The 18,131-nt window shown below is 51.4% G+C and overlaps 3 protein-coding genes across 3 annotated transcripts; 1 reads left to right on the forward strand and 2 right to left on the reverse strand.

Annotated features, from left to right (window-relative positions):
• Positions 1-356: 356 nt before the first annotated feature.
• On the reverse strand, positions 357-1,975 carry LOC135455786 (C-C motif chemokine 4 homolog). The gene is made up of 3 exons (XM_064729249.1): positions 1,780-1,975; positions 1,172-1,286; positions 357-724 (listed from the first exon to the last, which is right to left on the reverse strand). The coding sequence occupies exons 1-3, from the start codon at positions 1,847-1,849 to the stop codon at positions 637-639; spliced, it is 273 nt and encodes a 90-aa protein (XP_064585319.1). The 5' UTR covers positions 1,850-1,975; the 3' UTR covers positions 357-636.
• An 8,926-nt stretch (positions 1,976-10,901) lies between these two features.
• LOC135455864 (C-C motif chemokine 4 homolog) lies at positions 10,902-12,498 on the forward strand. The gene is made up of 3 exons (XM_064729400.1): positions 10,902-11,118; positions 11,570-11,681; positions 11,989-12,498. The coding sequence occupies exons 1-3, from the start codon at positions 11,046-11,048 to the stop codon at positions 12,074-12,076; spliced, it is 273 nt and encodes a 90-aa protein (XP_064585470.1). The 5' UTR covers positions 10,902-11,045; the 3' UTR covers positions 12,077-12,498.
• Positions 12,499-15,848: 3,350 nt separating this feature from the next.
• On the reverse strand, positions 15,849-17,634 carry LOC135455824 (C-C motif chemokine 5-like). Its single transcript, XM_064729310.1, has 3 exons — positions 17,393-17,634; positions 16,809-16,920; positions 15,849-16,330 (listed from the first exon to the last, which is right to left on the reverse strand). Exons 1-3 carry the CDS (start codon positions 17,472-17,474, stop codon positions 16,243-16,245), a joined length of 282 nt encoding a protein of 93 aa, XP_064585380.1. The 5' UTR covers positions 17,475-17,634; the 3' UTR covers positions 15,849-16,242.
• Between the last annotated feature and the right edge of the window lie 497 nt (positions 17,635-18,131).

The following is an 18,131-nucleotide window of genomic DNA, read 5'->3' on the forward strand; positions in this document are numbered from 1 at the left end:
AAAGGTAATATTTTGATTGATTGTAATGGGGCCAGAAATGGAATTTAATGAGCTTCCAATTGTCATAATGAATGGAAATTAAATACCTTAGAAAAAGCTTAAGACAAGTTACCTGAATGTAATCCCTGCCTTTCTCACAACTCCTCCTTCATGGCTTTTCTTGTTACTATTTTGCAAAACAAGATGTTCAGACACAGAAAGCTTGTAGAAGTTTTGACAATGTAGAAAAGGAAATAAAGAAGCTGCTGTCACTATTTTAATTTCAGCTATTGTCACCCCAAAGGATTGTAACAGAGGCAAACACAGAAGATTCTTACAAAAATATTTATTTATTGGCATCTGAATTTAATTTTATGTAAAAAATATAGTTACTTAAATACAGAAATTATAATCTGAGTCTACAGGCAAAAAAAACCCCAAAAACATATTAAATAAGTTTTTTTTTATCTCAGAGTTATTGCACTTGATCCCTCCCCTATAAAAAATTAAATAGCACAACATTAAGTTGTGTTTTGGAATGTTTTCAGTTTCTCAGCTAGCTCTAAATGACATTGAAGCCCTTCCAGTGGACCCCAGCTGGTGACGCCTGTCCCTCCCGGCAGTGGGGACAGGGAGCAGCTGGCTCTGCGCAGGAGCTCAGTCCAGCTCCAGCTCATTCACGTACTGCTGGACCCAGTCCTCCCTGGGGTTGGCACAGACCTCCCGGCCCTTCCTGGTGATGAACCTGTGGAGTGCAAGGAGGTCAGGTTTTGGTGGGAGAGCACTGAATGGAGGATCACAGAATCATAGAGTTATGGAATGGCTTGCTTTGGAAGGCACCCTAAAGCTTATTCAGTTCTACTCCCTGCCATGGGCACGGACATCTTCCAGTAGACCAGTTTGTTTCAAGCCCATCCAACTCAGCCTTGGATACTTCCAGGGCCAGGACAAGAGCCCTGCCCAAGTCCTGCCTCTCCCAAAGATGAGCAGCTCCATGCCTTGCCCATCCTATCCAGAGGCCGCCAGTTTTATCTGCAAAGGGGTAGAGCAGGAGCAGCATATGGCTTTTGTGCTCCAAGCATCACCTTGTTCTTCTTGTCTATCCCAGCTTTCCTTCCTTGTCTTTGGAAAAGGGCCTTTCCCTCCCTGGCTCCTCAGCCCCAAACCACCCTGCCCCGGAGGAGGGACTCACACGACAGCAGGCTGGGAGCACTGGCTGTTGGTTTCATAGTAATCCTTCACAAAGGTGCGGGGCAGCTGCCGCGAGACGTAGGAGAAACAGCAGGAGGTTGGTGGGTCGGAGCCAACTGTGAAGGGCAAAGACAGTCATGAGCAGTGGCAAGGGATGGGGGGACAAGGCAGGGAGCTGGGATTACCCATCCCTGGGTCTAGGGGACAGGGATTATGTGGAGGAGGAAGAGAAAAGATGGGGTATTTTTTCTTCTTCCTTCAGTTATTTCCCTGTTGGGTTCACCCTGAGCTGGCATTGACACAACCCATGCCACCAGGCAACACCTCCCAGCCCAAACCTGGCCAGCCCTAGCCTTCCTCGGGGTGCCCACATTTGATCCCTGTAGCAGGGCTGGGGGCATGGCTGTGCTTTTACTAAAAAGGGTAGCAAACCTTTAGCTTTTATGCTAATGGTCTTTGAGCTCTTCTTGTCCCATAACCCTGGAGCACCTGCCAGAAGATGCTGGACAGAGGGAGGGACCCAGAGTGGAATTGCTATCAGAAGGGGCTGTCCCAGCAGGACACCTCTCCTGTCCCCAGTTAGGGAAGGTGAGGAGACCCTGGACTTACGTGGAGCAGCAGAGGTCTGGTAGCAGAAGGCAACGATGAGGATGGTGAAGGCAACCACAAACACCTTCATGTTGCTGGAGAAGTGGTGGCTGGAGCTGGAGCAGGCAAGGGTAGCTTGGAAGCCTCTTTGCTGTCTGATGCTGAGACCATCAGCAGCCTCTCAATTTATGGAGCGAGAGGTCTGTGCAGAGCTTGCGTAGGCATGGTGGAATTTCCACCAGAGTGCACTTGTGCTGCAGTCCCGTGATGGAACAGGGCAGCCCCAGCTCCGGAAGAGTGAAGCTCCCTGCTCGATTCAGTGCCTCCCCAGTGACACAGGATATGAAACAGTCACTGTGGCTATTTCTGCTTCCATCATGCCTGTCCCTTAGTAAGAAGTTCCTCTGTGGAGGTTCCTGCATTTGTTAAGTCTCCTCTTACCCAACCTTCCTGGCAGCTTGGAGGAGAGAGTGTATCCATGAAAGAACTGTGCTGGAGGGCCCAGAAGCATTAGTGGGATGAGGCTGGCTAGGGAGAAAGAGACTGAAGTCTCCTTTACCAAGGATTCTCCCATATTTGCAAAGCCCCTGGTGCCCCAGGAGCAGGAGGTGGGAGCTGTCACCAGTGTCCTGCGTGTGCCCCCCATGGCTGGAGGTGCCTCAGGGCATGTCCTGCAGCTGTGACAGCACTGCAGGCACTGGCATAGGTGGTGGTGGGCATGAAAGAGGAATCTGAGAAGCTGAAACTCTCAAGTTTCCTCCTTAATTTAAAGGAAAGGAATGCTGAGATGGGCTACTTGTTATCTCCTGGAACTGCCTGATGTACCCCAAGTCCTATAAGGAGACATTAAATTGCAATTTAATCAAACCGTTGCTTTTTTAAAATAAAGATTATACAGTTGCATTTCAAGAGTTACTGGTAGTCTGGGGATGCAGAGAGCTGAAAGAAGTGTGGATATTTGTAACCCTGAGGATGAGGCAGAAAGAGTTCCAGGAGCAGGGTGAGGAAGGAAACAGTGATTCTGAAAAAGGAGATTAACTGTGTGGTGAGAGCATGGACAGAAACTAGGATGGTGGGAAGAAAAGGTTATCCTGTCTGAGCTGATGAGGGAAAATGACCACAGACTGGAGAAGCAGTACAATGTGTCAGAGAGAGGAGCAGCTCTATGAAGGCTGGGCAAGGGCTGAGACAGGGATGGGTCACTGGGAAGAAGCCAGCACCCTCCACACAGAGAGCCATGGATCTCTGACAGACTCCTGGGGAGGAGAGGGAAGGCTGGGCAGGGAGGTGATGAGAGCTCTGGGAAGAGCTGAGGGCTGTCCAGCTGTAGTGAGATGTTCTCAGAAGGAGTTCCTGTTCTCTAGAGGAAAGCAGACATTCCTGGGGAATGTCTCCATTTTGTTATTTGGAGTGGTGCTGTCTTGATAGATACTTCCTAAATAACAGTAGAAGGTTTATAATGTAAATGGAGAAACGCAACCTCACCCTGGCACCTCTGCACTCCCCCAGCAGCGCTGGGTACTGACTCATCCTCTTTCTATTAAAGGTTTCCAGTTACTGCCCCAGAACCTTCTGTAAACAACCTGGTGTTTTCTCAGTATCCTTCAGCTCTCCACCAGCTGTGCTGAGTTAGCTCCATGCTCCAGGTGGGCAGGGAGGGCTCCAGAGGACCAGGCACAGGAGATGCCCCAGACTTGTCCCCAGCCTCAGGGAGGCTCCTGCTGGGAGCTGTGTCTCTCAGTCAGGCTGGGGAGGGCAGATCTACCCCATGAAGCAGATATGGCTCTTGCCAAGCTGAGCATCCCCTTCCATAGCTGATCTGGCCCATTTCCGTATTTCCCTTTGCAGAGAGGCACCTTGCAGGCTCACTCATCAGTCTATATCCCATTGCCTCACTCTGTTTGTCATCTTGCTTGTCTCCAAACATCCTGGGAGGATGAGGAGAGTCTGCCTCCACATGCAGGGCGCCCAGCCAGGCAGGAGGTGGGACCCTGGTGTTCCGAGGGACCCAGCTGGGCCAGGAGGGAGGGAGCATCAGCTCCCCTGGATCCTGTCTGGCTGCTCAGGGAATATGGATGTTCATGGATGTAGGAGCATGGTTTGCCTCTGAGCTGAACCCTCTGACTGTGCCTTCAAGCATCTGTGGGTTGCACCTGGAGATCTGGAACCTCCAGCCAAGCACTCCCGTCCTGCTCCTGAGGTGCACAGTGCCAAAATGTGGAGAATGTTCTGCTAAAAGACGAGTTTCGTGGAAACAGAAGAATTAGTTTGGGATCTGATTTGATTATTCTAATGTTTTCAATGAGAGATTTTTCCTTTCAGGCAGTTGGACACCTCTGTGCCTTAATCCCTTTGTCAGCAAGCACATCCAATTATTTTAGACTCTCAGGGCCTATTTTGAAATAAATAAAAGCAAAAATTTCCTAAGTCAGTTTAGGATCAGTTTAGTTTAGGTAATGTGTCTTATAGGGGACTGGTAAGGGCTGAAACTTTTCTGCTGCTGAGAGCCAAAAGTAACCCCAAAGCCGAAGTCTTGGTTTCTAGGAATTCTTCCTTAGAAATCTGGTAAAAGATCCTGCTCTGTCAGCTCATGGCCAGCTGGATGGAGGTGGGAGGTTACAGTCATGCCAGTGATGTCTGGGATGCAACATCCTCCTAAAAAATGTTTTCTTACCCATTTCCCACATTCTAATGATGATGAAAAGAGAAAGTCATCTCTTCCAGCTCTTACCCTTTTTAGGAAGGGAGGTTGAGTGTGTCTCAGATGAGGAACCATCTTCCCTGGGACATGCCACATGAAGATGGCCATGGAAGAGTGGGAAAAATGGGCTGGAGCATCTCTGGGGGGATTAATTTAATTACACAGCAAAGTGGTGGTGTAATGAGGAATTTTCCCATGAAGTGGTTCCAGAATTCCTGACCCAGCAGGCAGTGCATGGAGTCAGTGGGATCTGCCATCTGAAGGAGTCTGGTTGATGTTGCCCTGTTTTACATAGAGGGATATCATTGAGGTTTTCTACAAGTCCCCCAAAAAACCCCAGGAGAAAGTGCTAAGTAAAGCAAAATAAGTTCTGTCAGAAATAGGGAAATTCTCTGTCTTGAATGAAAGGAGAACCTGGAAAAAAACTGGTGAGACTGGGTGATGTAAGTTGCTATTTATAGCAGGGTTTAATGCTGAGGAATTGGGATTTACTCAGAAAAGGAAGTCATTAAAGATGTCCTGAGTTCGGAAATTGCCCCTAAGCCAAGGTCCACCAGCCCTGCAGCAGCTCCATACTGCCCTGCTCCAGCTCCAGCACTGATGGCATTCCACCAGCATCCAGAAATTTCACCCGCCCCATCCTTGACACTGCTGGAGAAATGTTGGAATTTTTTAGATGATGTCACATCCTGGAACTGACTGCAGTAAGAAGCTGTGCCTGTGGGAGTGCCTGGGGAGCATCTGTCTCCAGTGTGGGGGCTCCAGGGGGAGCACGGCCGCCTCGGCTGGTCACCTCTGGCTGGTGCACAGAAAACACTTGGTTTCCCCTAAGTCATGTCAGGACAGGAAGCTGGTCACAGCTGATAAGAAATGTGTATCTCGCTAAAGGTCCCATTCTTACTCCAACAAAGGCATTTTACAAAATAAAATATTCTAGGGAATACTCTTCTTTCTAATGGCTGATGCCTCTGATTTTTCCTGGCCTTTCTTTTGAAGCAGAGCAAACCAAAGAAGATGAACTGTACAGTATTTCAAAGAAAATTAAGGTGAAATAAAAAAAGGTCTTTGCTCCACAACTCTCTCCATTCTTGGCATGAAAAGAAAAGAAAGAAACAGGGGAAACCTGAGGTTTCGCAATTTTTGAGCCTTAGGGAGGTGACTGTGGGGCTGTGTCCCTGGTTCACCCTGACTGCTGGCTCCAGGGACTGGGACATACCCAACCCACCCCCTTCAGCATCCCTCAGACCCCAAATGTCTGGGAGGACCAGAAAAAGTGTCTCTGCTGGGGCTGCATCCTCTGCCCACCTTGCTCAGACCATTGTTGAGTCCCCCAGAAAAAAGCAGGGAGGGCCTGGCTGAAAATTCAGAGTTCTGCTGGGATGGAAGCTAGAAGATGGTAGAGTTAGAATAGATATGAGGAAGGGATTCTTCCTTGTGAGGGTGGGCAGACCCTGGCACAGGGTGCCCAGAGCAGCTGGGGCTGCCCCTGGATCCCTGGCAGTGCCCAAGGCCAGGCTGGACATTGGGAGCACCTGGGACAGTGGGAGGTGTCCCTGGGGTGGAACAAGGTGCTCTTTAAGGTCCCTTCCAACTCAAACCACTCTTTGATTCTATGATTCTATGAATACCAAACCTACTTTTTGATGAACCCAGTGGGCCTTGCCTGCTTTTTATATTCAAGGAAAAATAAAAATAAACAAGACACTAATAGTTTTCATTTTCATTGGTGCTCCTGCTCTGCAGCATTCTAGGCATTTTTGGGTGGGATGGGTGAAGGTGGCCCCAGGGATGTCTGGCTGATCCCCACAGATTATAACCACAACCTCCTCTGAGAGCAGGGATAACCTTCAAACTTGTGTCAGGGCTATTGCCACAGCTGGAGAACATCCCTGATCATAGAATCATTGAATCATTTAGGCTGCAAAAGCCCTCTGAGGTCATTGAGTCCAGCCATCCTCCAAGCATTACCAGAGCCACCAGTAATGCAGGTCCCCAATGCCATATCCACGCATGTGTTAAACCCCCCCAGGGCTGGGGACTGATGGCCCCTGGCCTCCCTTGTGCAGTGCTGGCCGCTCTCTGCAGGGTCCTGGCAGGGCTGTGTCACTGTGGGGAGCTGTGAGCCCCAGTCCCACAGTGAGGTGTGAGCTCTGCAGCTGCCAGTGAGCAGCTGTGCTCAGGCGCTGCTCTTTACTGGCATCACGATTCATTCAGAGCTGTCAAACCACTTCCCACGTGTGGGGCTGTTTGATGGTAGGGGTGCTCAGCAGTGTTTCTCTGAAGTGCAGGTCCTGTCCTCCCTAATATGGAGGGTTTTTCCACCCCAGCTGGGTTTGTGCCCTTCAAAGGGGATATTGTCCAGCTGGCCCAGCTGGCATGGGATGTGCCTGGCACCCGCATCCCCTGGGAGAGAGGGGAGGGCTCGGGGAGCTTTGGCACTGCATGCTGATTGTGCTGTAGCTCCACAGCCTCTCCTGCATCCCTTCATGGCCCTGCAGCCTCCCCCTGTGGGCCTCTGCATCCTTCCACAACCCCCACAGCCTCTCCTGCATCCCCCCAGCACCTCCACAGCCACAGCATCCCCATCCCTCCATTGCCCCAGGGTTCCTGCATCCCATGGGCACCACACAGAGATGTGCAGCCACTCCTTGGGGCTTGGTGGGGTCAGTCTGTGAGTGGGAGTAGAGGGACCTGGGCTCAGTCAGGGATCACCTGAGGGACAGTCCTTTGACCCCCAGAGCACCTCACCTCTGCCCCAGCTGAAGCCACCAGCATCTCCCAAATGGATCATTCCCCTCCCCAGAGCTTGCATCCACTTGTGGGCCTACGGAAAGAGGAGAAAAGGCTACAGGAAGTAACAGGAGTGGAATAATAATTCTTCCTGTGCTCCAAGGTCCTTCAGTGCCAGGGCTGGGATAGCGCAGCCCCCACACGTGAGCTGTGCCCCAGGGGGAGGCTGACAAAGGCCCCCATCAGCCTGGGGAGAGCCCTCACCCATGGGAAAAGTACCCCCATTCCCCTGCCCTGGCTTCTTGGCTTTGTGACCTGTGTCTCTAGGCAAGGGCAGGATTTCAGGGCAGCTTGGAGGAGTTTGAAAGCTTCTGGGCTAATCCTTGTCACTGTTTATACCCCAGGGTGAAGACTCAGCAGCCCCATAACAGCCTTTCCCTACACATTTCTCCTTTGAATAATTTTAGCTTTCTATTTCTACCCTGCCTGCACCAAAACAAACCTCATAACCCAGTTGAGTGAGGCAAAAGTGGTAAACAATGGCTTTTTTCCAGGAATAATAAAGGAAGCTTGGGAGGGGTCAGCTAATGACACTTAAACTGCAGGAACTGCAATAGCAGAGAGCTCTGGGATTTGCCAGAGAAGCGAAAACCAGTGGACAGAGCAGAAAACCGAAAGCAGAAACCAGAAGCTGGGCCCAGAGGTCAGCAAGGGCGGCTGGTTTGAGATGGCCGTGCCGAGCTCCAGGGTGGCAGCCAGTGACCTACAGCAGAGCCCGGCAGGCGGGGGCACGGTGAGGGCAGGAGCTGCCCCCTGTCCCGGAGCCTTCCCGGCATTCCGGGGCAGTGACATTCCAGCTGACAGAGCAGCTCTGAGGGCACCCGCTGGTGGCATAACCTCCTCCTCCTCCTTCTCACATTCCGCTGTGCTTTCTTTCCTCTCAGAGCTTCCAGGTGAGAGACAGAGCTGCAGGTCCCATGGCAGCCACCACACCTCCCCATCCCCCTGTGCCCCACGCACATCATCAGCCTCATGGTTGGTGCCTTGCAGGCAGCAGCTGGTGAGAAGAAGGTGCGAAGTTGCCATGAGCAAAGCTGTCACCTGCTGGCGATGGGGTGGTGCCAGCCACAGGGCGCCTTTCTGCAGCCACAGCCTTTGTCACTGCTCCATTCGGCGCTGGCGTTTGTCACACCCAAATGTGACTTGCAGGAACAGAGGAACGTAAAACTCCCACTGTTGGTTTCTGAATGAATTATTTCCGTGGCAAAAAGCCATAATTTGGGGTTCTTTCAGCAGCAATTCAGCCGCAAGCTGGAGCCACTTCTTATTCTGTGCTGAGCTGATCAGACTTACCAAGGGAGCAAAGAGCTGATCCTGCCAGACTTGCTTCTGGCAAAATCCACCACTTTCCCTGATATCCTTGTCAGGACTTACAGAGACTTTGCTCCCTCTAAAAGCACATCCTTGGCCTCTCTGGTAAGGTCCTTGCCAGGATGAGGATGTGCCACAACCAGCAGCACCAGGGATGTCATGCAGGACCAGACCATGAGGGAAAGGAGGGATGCAAAACAAACCCTCCCCATGGAATAAGCATGGGAAGGAGCAGACCAGTCTAAGGAACCTCCAAGCTTCTCCTTTCAGTCCCTGCCAGGGACAAGGCAGCTGGTGAAGGACAGTGCCTCCATTGCTCTCATGTGCAGCTCCAGGGTAGCCGAGCAGGGGGTTTAGAGTTCCGGGAGAGAAAATCCAGGCTCAGGAACACACCCAGAGAGGACTGAGTAGCCTCTCTGCAGTGGGGGGTGACAGAATGTGGCAGGAGATCAGAAGCTCAGGTCAGCCCTCTTCCTGCTCCCCAAGCAGCTGCCCTGAGCTGTTGGCCTGCTGAGACTTGGTCTCTCCCATGTCAGGCTGGTTGTCCCCCACTTTCATCTCACCTCTTTGGCCAGGAAATCCACCTTCTACCCAATGCATCTCTTGGACAGAGTGGCTGAGGCTGGCAAAATGTCTCAGGAGTGACAAACCTCTTCTGCTAGGGAACTCCCTGCTCTCAGGTGAAATCCTGACCTTTGGGATGCCTGTGACTGCCAAGGGCAAAGTGATAAAGGGTGGATTAGTGAAACAGCAGTGAGAGAGGCTGAGAATGGGCTCGACACTGTCCTTGGAGGGTTGTGATCTATTGCAGAAAGCTAGAGCCAGTCAGCAGCAGGGAAACCCAGGGATCGACACTGGCTAGTCCTTAATATGTTTATGTCCTGGCTGATGGGACAAAGGTCACCCTCAGCGAGCTGACAGGTGATTACACACAGTTGGGAGGATGGCTTGTCACGTGAGAGGGACATGCTGCCATCACAGAATCATGGAATGTTTTGGGATGAAAGAGACCTTAAAACCCAAGCAGGTCTGTCCCCCCTGCCATGGGCAGGGACACTTTCCACTGTCCCAGACTGCTCCAAGGCCTGTCCAACCTGGCCTCGGACACTTCCAGGGAGGGGGCAGCCACTGCTTCTCCCTGGAAGCAAGCTGCTCCAGGGTCTCACTACCCTCACAGAGAAAAAATTCTTGCTAATATTTCATCTCTCTTTTTTTTTAGTTTAAAGCTGTTTCCTCTTGTCTTATCACTTTTGTCCTGTGTGAAATCCATGGAGACCCCATCAGGATGGAGAACCTCATGAAGCTCAAAAAGAAGTGCAAAGTCCTGACCCTGTGAAGGAACATCCCCAGGCATCAGTACATGGCAGTGCTGAACAGCTGGAAAACAGTTTGGCACAAAAGGACCTGGGGCTCCTGGTGGGCACCAGGCTGGACATGAGCAGCAATATTCCCTTGCCACCAAAATTCCATCAGGCTCCTGGGCTGCATGAGGAGGAACATTTACAGCAGGTTGGAGGAGGGGACCCTTCCCCTGTACTAAGCATTGGTGAGTCTGTTCCTCAAGTGCTGAGTCCAGTTCTGGACTCCCCAGGATTAGAGATGTATGGACATACTGAGACAGTCCAGCAAAGGGCCATGGAGATGAAAAAGAGATAGTAGCATTTCTCCAGGGAGGAGATGCTGGTACAGTTCAGGATGGAGAGGGCTCAGAGGATTCTTACCAATGTATGTGGAGCAAAGTAGATGCAGCCCAACTCTCAGTGGTGGCCACTAACAGGACAAGAGGCAACAAGAAATTCTAATCAAACACCAGATAAAGCTTTATTGCACTCTGAAGCAGGCTGTCCAGAGAGGCTGTGGAGTCTCGCAGCCCACAGGACATGGTCCTGGGCAGCATCTCCAGGGACTGGGCCGGATGAATTCCAGCCCTGCGGGTGTGGGGAGGCAGGCTGAGTGCTGTGGGTGGCACAGAGCCCTCATTGCAGCTACCCTTGAGCTCTGGGACAGCAGCTCAGCGGTCTCTGGCAAACATCCAGCACACAACGGCACGAGAGCACTTCTGTGCTGTCTGCTGGGGTTTTTTCCAGAGCTGCGTAATCCTAGGCAAACATTGTCTTTCCCTACATAGCCTCATAGGGAAAACCCCCTCTAGAGTCCAGTGGGACCATTATCCTTTTTGTGGCCAGGCCACTTGGCACATTTTAGTTTCCTTTTCATTTGAATAAAGCAAAAATGAATGCTGAGTCACTTGGCATTGTGAGGGACCATATTCCATTCTACCTCGTTTTTTTCTGTTCCCTCTAATTCCCTTCAGCTGTTTCATTTTCATGTCATCCTTTATCATCACCCTGGAATTTCCATTTCGGCTGCTCCCAGCTGCCTCCAGGACTCCCTTTTAAAAGAGGGCCGAATCCAGCTGTTGCACACTGAGCTGCATCTTTCAGAGCTTCTGCTCCTGCCCTGACAGCCCTCACCCGACGGAAAGATGAAGGTTTCTGCAGCTGGATTGGCTCTTCTCCTCATTTCAGCCTCCTTCTCCCAGACTTTCTCTGGACCAGGTGAGTCCTGCTTTTTCATTTGTGAAGGGAGAACAGATATGAACCTTCCATATTATTTCTCCATTGAGCTCCCATGACAGATAAGTGGGAATTTTTCAGCATTTTTGCCATTCTTCACTCTGCCCAGACATCAACTGCATGTAGGAACCCTGGAATCAGAAAATCATCCATCTGTCCATCCATCCATCCATCCATCCATCCTGGGCTCAAAGTACTTATTCCTGGTTAGAATTGAGAGATTTCAGCCTCTGTCCTGGGGCTGGAGGAATTGTGGAAGTGAAGCTCTGACCAATGGCAGAGTGAGAATCTCACAGCACCTTGATACTGCTTGGGGCATTGGACCAGATGATCCCCAATGTCCATTTCAACCCTAATTATTCTCTAATTTCTCACTACCTTCCCTGCCAGCACAGGTCCCAGAGCTCACATTGTCTTCCTTTGCCTCTTGTAGCTGGACTGGAGATCCCAACCTGCTGTTTCACATACAGCCAGCACAAGCTGCCACGGAGGCTCATCCAGCACCATTACAGCACCAGCAGCAACTGCCCCCAGCCAGGCATCGTGTGAGTGCCAGCTTGGGACAGGGACAGCACTGGGGGTGGGGGGTGACCAGCTCTGCCCTGCAGGGGGCTGTAGGAGCAGAGCAGGGAGAGGGGAATACCGAGGAGAAGGGGCTCTCGCAGGGTTGCTGGGGATGCTCGTGGGGGGGTTCCCAGGGATGCTCCTGCAGGCTGGGGAGCATCACGGCCAGCTGCTGCCCTCAGCATCAGCACAGGGCAAAACTTCTTGCAATGCTCAGAGCTGGGATCCAGGCTCTCCCAGGAAGCAGGTGTGAGCAGAGCTCTAACATGTCCCATCCCTGTTCCACAGGTTTGTCACAAAGGAAGGCCGCCAGGTCTGTGCCAATCCTGAAAACAACTGGGTCCGAAGCTACCTGAGAATTCTGGGGCAGAACTGAGCGAAGCAGTGTGGCAAGAGTAGCTACTATCAAGTTATGTTATCCTGAGCTCCAGCCATGGAGCAGGACCCTGGGACAAGAGGAGCCACAGGAGCATCTGCAGGTGCCCCCAAGGGACTGCTAGAAGGGCACCTTGTGTTGGGGGCTGCTGCTCATCCTTGCTTGCACAGACCAGGCTTCAGCCTCATCCCTCTGCCCACCCCCAGGCCCGTGGGACTGCACCTTGGCTGTTGCATTATTTGAAGTTATTTAAGAAATCATCATATGGGGCGGTCAGTCCTTTTTTTTCCGTGGATGATTATATTATTTATAGGGGGGTGACAGGGAGGGTATTTCTAGGAGGGTGACCCAATGTTGGATGATGGAAAATCCTGGTTTAAACATGTCAACTCATGATTCTGGACAATAAAGAATTTGGAGAAAACCTTTGCTTTTTCCCTTTTACGTGCCTCTGTGTGGTGTTCACCAGCACACACAGAACAAACCTCTGAGCCATCTGAGCCTCTATAGGACACGTGAAGATGGGAAATGGTTTGAGGCAAACCCATAAAGTTTCCATACTGCAGACTCAGGAACAGCCTCCAAAACCTCATTCCCCCCCAGCACACACCCCCAGTCCCCACATCCTCTACAAAATTAGAAGTGTTTATACCCACATGAGGGACTTTTGCATTCATGAATCTGCTCTCTACACTCCCAGGCACGTCGCCCCACACACCCCACATCAAACTGATACTTGGGTGTGCAGCAATGAGACCAGCAGTGCTGGAGAGGGACAGGGACCCCATCTTTCATTCTGACCACCCCAATGAAGGTTGTTCCTCACTTTCCCACCTGTAGAACAAGGGGAAAGGTTCAGCTCTTGGTGTAGGGGTAAAACAACCAGCAGAAAACCTGCTGCACTTGTTCTCAGGATGCAGCTTTCCATGGGAACATGAATGGGAAGGAGCAGGAAAGGCACAGTGCTGGGCACACCTTGTCCATGGAGATCAGGCTCAGAGTTCCTTGACATCTATACTCCGTGAAGAAATCCCAAAAGGATTTGGGTATAAAGGAACTTAAAGCTCATCTCATTCCACCCCTGCTGTGGGCAGGAACACCTTCTACTGGACCCTCATGGTCCAAGCCCTGTCCAACCTGGCCTTGGACACTTCCAGGGCTGGGGCAGCCACAGCTGCTCTGGGTGCCTGGGCCTCACCACCCTCACAGGGAAGAATTTCTTCCCAATGCCCATTCTAAACAGACCTCCTTCAGTGTAATACCACTCCTCTTTGACCTACAGCAGCAGGCCCTGCTAAAAATTTTGTTCCCACCCTTCTTACAGACCCTTTCCACTGCCTCCATAGCATAGTCCAGAGCTGGACTAGCCTTGCCCACATCTTGTTCTTCCTAAAGCAAAAAAGCAAGCTTTCTCTTAGTGTTTATTTTTTTCCCCTGCAGTTATAGGTCAGATTTGGCAACTCTGAGGCTGGGAAAGCACCTCTGTATTGTCTTGTGATTTCTCTCTAGTCTTGTGTTTTCTGGGCAGGAAAGCTGGCTGTAGTCAAGAAGGTGATGAACACCCGAGGAGCAGCATCCCAGGCAAGGACAGCCCAGCCCAGGAGCATTCTGTGCCCCAGGATTTGGTGCTGGGGCCATACATGGGGAGGTGCAAATCTGCAGGGGGTGTATCCTGAGTGTGGCTGCCTCACTGTGCTGTGAAGCTGTGGGGCAGAGTGGTTGGTGGATGGACAGGAGCAGGTGAAGATCCCAGGAATGGGGTGCTGGATGTCTCCACTACCCCTGAGGACATCCCAACCCCAGGTTTGGCACTGCAGAGCAATACAGGAGCCCCAGATTGTCCCTGCTCTGGGACTCGGAGCTGAGAGGGGATGGAGGATGGATGTTTTGGAGAAAGGGAAGTTGAGGGGAGTACTGGGGAAGTTGAGGGAAGTACATCCCATGCCCAGGATGCAGGGACAGGCTGGAGAGGCTGGATCGTCCAGTGCTGCAGCTGCCTCCCCTCAGGACGGTCCCTGGCTGTGTGCCCAGGCACTTGTGGGAATTTCCCTCTCAAGCCTTTCTGGTTTCAGGTTTCAGTTTCCAGTTGCTGGACTTGGGGAACGTCTCCTTCCCTGCCTGCAGTGGCAGAAGGCATCAGGAGATCAGAAGACCTTCATGGTCCCATGGGCAAAACACTGGATAGCCTGGTTTTCTCTGGCCTTTTTGAGACACGAACCCTGTGGCTGTTCCCTCTCTCCCAGCTTCACTTGAAGAAGCCCTGGGAGGAGAAAGGTGCCAGGGACACCCTCAGTCTCAGTGCTCACATTTTCTCCCGGCTGGTCACTGCTCCCAAACCCATAATGAACATCCTGGCATGGCCTCTCCCTGCCACTCCTGGAGAGCTGATAGTTGGATCTGGGCCTCACACCTCAGCCTCTTCAATTTCTGTCTTTTCAACTTGCACTGGCCACTTTGTCCAAGAATCCTTTCTCCTAAACCCACCCATTTATACATCCCATCCTTGGTGCTGCCCTGTGGAAAGTGGGGGCTGGATGGATCAGGCTAAGTGCAAACATTGTCTGCGTATCTGCCCAAGTCCTGGTGGGAACTCAAAGGTCTCTCTGCTTGAGCCTTGTTCCTCTCCTTGTTTCTGCTTTTCTTTCCCAATCCTGCTCTGCTCCAGGTGAGCCACAGACCCACCCAGACCCACAGAATCACTGAGGCTGGAAAAGACCTCCAGGATGGTGGCTCCAGCCATTCCCCAGCACTGCCAAGACCACCCACGTCCCTAAGTGCCACATCCACACATCTGTTACACTCCTCCAGGGATGGAGACTCTGCCCCTGCCCTGGGCAGAGGTGATGGTGAGCAAGGAGAGGTCAGGAGACAACCTGAGTATATGCAGAGCACTGTGGCACCAACGGGGCTTGGGGCTGCTTTACAGACAGTTTACTCACACTGGTTTTCTGTCCCTCATAACCGGTTCTGAGGGACACAGCCCGAATTGTTCCCATCCTCTGCAGAGCTCCAGCAGGGAGGTGGGACCAGCAGTCTCATTTTCTACCCACAAAGTTACCAGCCAGTTTTAATTGTCAACCGCAGGCTGATAAAATGCTTTTGTTGGTTTTACTTTGTGCTTTTTAAAACAAAATCTTGTTTCCTGCCCCAGGAAGCTGCAGAACAACAGTGAATTGGCGCTTGTCTTGCAATAAACATTAACAGAGCATCCCAAGAGTTTAGCCTGGCTCAGGCTACATTCCAAGGGAGCCTGTGCCAGGGATGTAGTCCTGGCCATCCCCCTTTCCTCTCACCACAGGGACACCCCTGAATCCTCACCCTGAGATTTCCAGGCATTTCTTTGCCAAATCTGCAGTGGCACAGCCCCACTAGCTCCCAGCCTTGGGTATGATGTGATGGGGAAAAGGGCTGGGAAGAAGTTCTGGCTCCACATAAGTGCAGGAACTGGGAAGGGCTGGGAGGTGCTGGGGCTGGTGCTGCTGTGGTGCTGGGATCAGGGAGGCCAAGCAGAAGGGAAGGCTTTTAGGACTAAGAAGGCTGGGGCACTTCCAGCTGAGAAGTTGGGTTTTTCCCCTACATCCCCGAAAATAGTTTTAGTGGGGTCCCCATTTTCCAAACAGGAGAGGAACAACCAGTGATGACACAGAGAGAAAACAGCTTTATTCATTGGCACCAGCACAAAACAGCAATTTGAGAATGCGGCTGAACACTGTGGTTCCACAACAAGCATCCTGTAAGTAACCAGGGTACCACTTCCTTCTCTAGGGACAGATCTTACTCACAGCATCTATTGCACCGTTACAAAATTCAGTAGGAAAATTAATCCTGGGCTCATAAAACAGCACTCAGAGTTAATTCCAACCCACAGATAGCTCTGGAATGAAATCCCCCTCCCATTCTAGCAGTGGAGGCACAAGGTGGGGCTCAGTTTAGCCACATCACACAGCAGGGCACCCCAAGATGGGTCTGCAAGGCCAAAAGGTCTTCAGCATCATGTCTGCCCGAAGTGTAGCTGAATTATTGTGGACAAATGACACCTTTGCAAGGCAAAACAAACTTCCAGGGTCCTAAGGTGGCTCAGCAGGTCCTGGTGCTTGGCAGTAGCATTTCTAGGTCTGTGCCAAACTCTCCTGGGTGGTCTGGCAGGACTTCTCAGCTTCCAGTGCTCACTGCAGCTCCAGGCTGTTCACGTATTCCTTCACCCACCTGGAATCAGGGTTAGCACAGATCTCCCGCTTCTTCCTGGTCACAAACCTGGCAAGTCATGAGTTCAGGGGAAAAGGAGCATCAGGGACTGGGGTCATGTTATTGAGTCATCTCTCACAAACTCTCAAGCATCCTTGAGCTGCAGAGTGTGCTAAAACCCAGGGGGAGATCAAGTCCCTTGGGAGACCCTGCCATGCTCCGATATCTGTCCCCTTGTCCTGTGCACAGGTGAGCCCGGGTGCAGTGCGGAATGTTGTGTGGATTGAGTTCATCAAGCTCTGGAAGGTCCTGCTGCCCCCTGACCTCCTTCCCATGCCTTATTCCCAGCATCAGGACAGTCCAAGCAGACCAAGGGACCACTTATTTCTCAGCTGAGGAGGGTGAGGGCTTACACAGTGCACATGGGACCTGGGTGGCTGCTCCCTTCCCCAGTGTGGTGCCTCACAGCATCCTGGCCCTGTTGGATGTGAAGCCAGGAGCCCGGAGGCTGGCAGAGCCTCCCCCCAGGGCCTGGGCTGGTACTTACACAACTGCTGGCTGGGAGCACTTGCTGCTGGTGTAGAAATACTCCTGCACATGACTCTGAGGCAACTTTCGTGAGATGTAGCTGAAGCAGCACAAACCCATGTCAGACCCCACTGCAAGAGATCAGGAAATCCAGCCTGAGACCATTACTCAATAAATTGTACTTTCCTGGCTGACACCACAGGCAACCACCTCCGTAATCAGCTGAACTGTCCCTTCTCCTCCTGTTTTCCCTAAAAATCAGCAAGAAATTGCTGTGAACAGAGAAACTTGATAAAAAAATATTGCTAGGATTGTTTGTTAAATGTTTTACAATAACATCCAGGGTAAAAACCCCTATTGTTACCCTCCACCCCTAAGGGCCAGCAAGAAAATGAGGGGAGAGGAAACCTGAAAACTTTTATACCAGTAAAATTCATCCCTTAAATAAAAGGATATTAGAAAGGAAGACCAGTTGAAATAAATCAGGAGAAGTTATTCAAACAGGTTTCCAACATTTGCAGCTGACTTTTGTGAGTTCTGCTCCAAATTGCAGGCAGTCAGAGCTAAAGTCCATCCCAGGAGAGCAGAGGATGCTGTACTCACATGGAGCAGGAAGGGCCTGAGAAAAGAGGTGAGCAACCAGGATGATGGAGAGGCAGAGTCTGGAGTGTGTGGAGATGTTCATCCTGGACAAGGATAAGCAGAGGCAGGATCAGAGCAGGTTCCTCCTGTGCCTTTTGTGAGGTGCTGGCTTAGTCCTTGCTCTTTATAGGGACAGTGGCCAGTCAGTCAGAATTGAAAGCAAACGTGGAATTTCCAAAACATAATAGAGCTGATGTCATGGCACCTTTGCCTCAGAAATACTGAAGAAAAAAAAAAAAAAAAAGAAACATCTGGCTGAGGAAGTAGCAGAATAGCCTTTGTGTGAAGGGAGGTAAGTGTGAGCAAATCAGCCTCCAGTGACCAAGACAGGATATGAAACCACCCTTGAGCAGCAGGTTCACATGCATCATCCAAAACAACTCTGTTTACCAAAGTCACCTCAGCACCCCCACAAAAGCACCAGGAGGACCCAGCTCAGTCTCATCTTCAAGGAACCAGGTCTGGGGGTTAGAGGTGCTCAGAACCTCAAATGGAAGGTGCCGGCTCCACCAAGGGGTCCCTTCTCCAGTGCTGGGTCTGGGAAGTGTCCAGGGTGGATACAGGGGTCAGTGAGGGCAGCGTGGACAGCAGGAACACTCAGTCTGGAGAGTGGCTGTAGGTCCAGGTTGGCAGCCTTGGCACCATCAAGCACAGAATTCTCAGTGCTGTGCTTCCAGGGTGGGGCTGTGCCCTCCAAACC

The sequence above is a fragment of the Zonotrichia leucophrys genome, chromosome 19 (genome assembly GCF_028769735.1).
Source record: "Zonotrichia leucophrys gambelii isolate GWCS_2022_RI chromosome 19, RI_Zleu_2.0, whole genome shotgun sequence".
NCBI lineage: Eukaryota > Metazoa > Chordata > Aves > Passeriformes > Passerellidae > Zonotrichia > Zonotrichia leucophrys.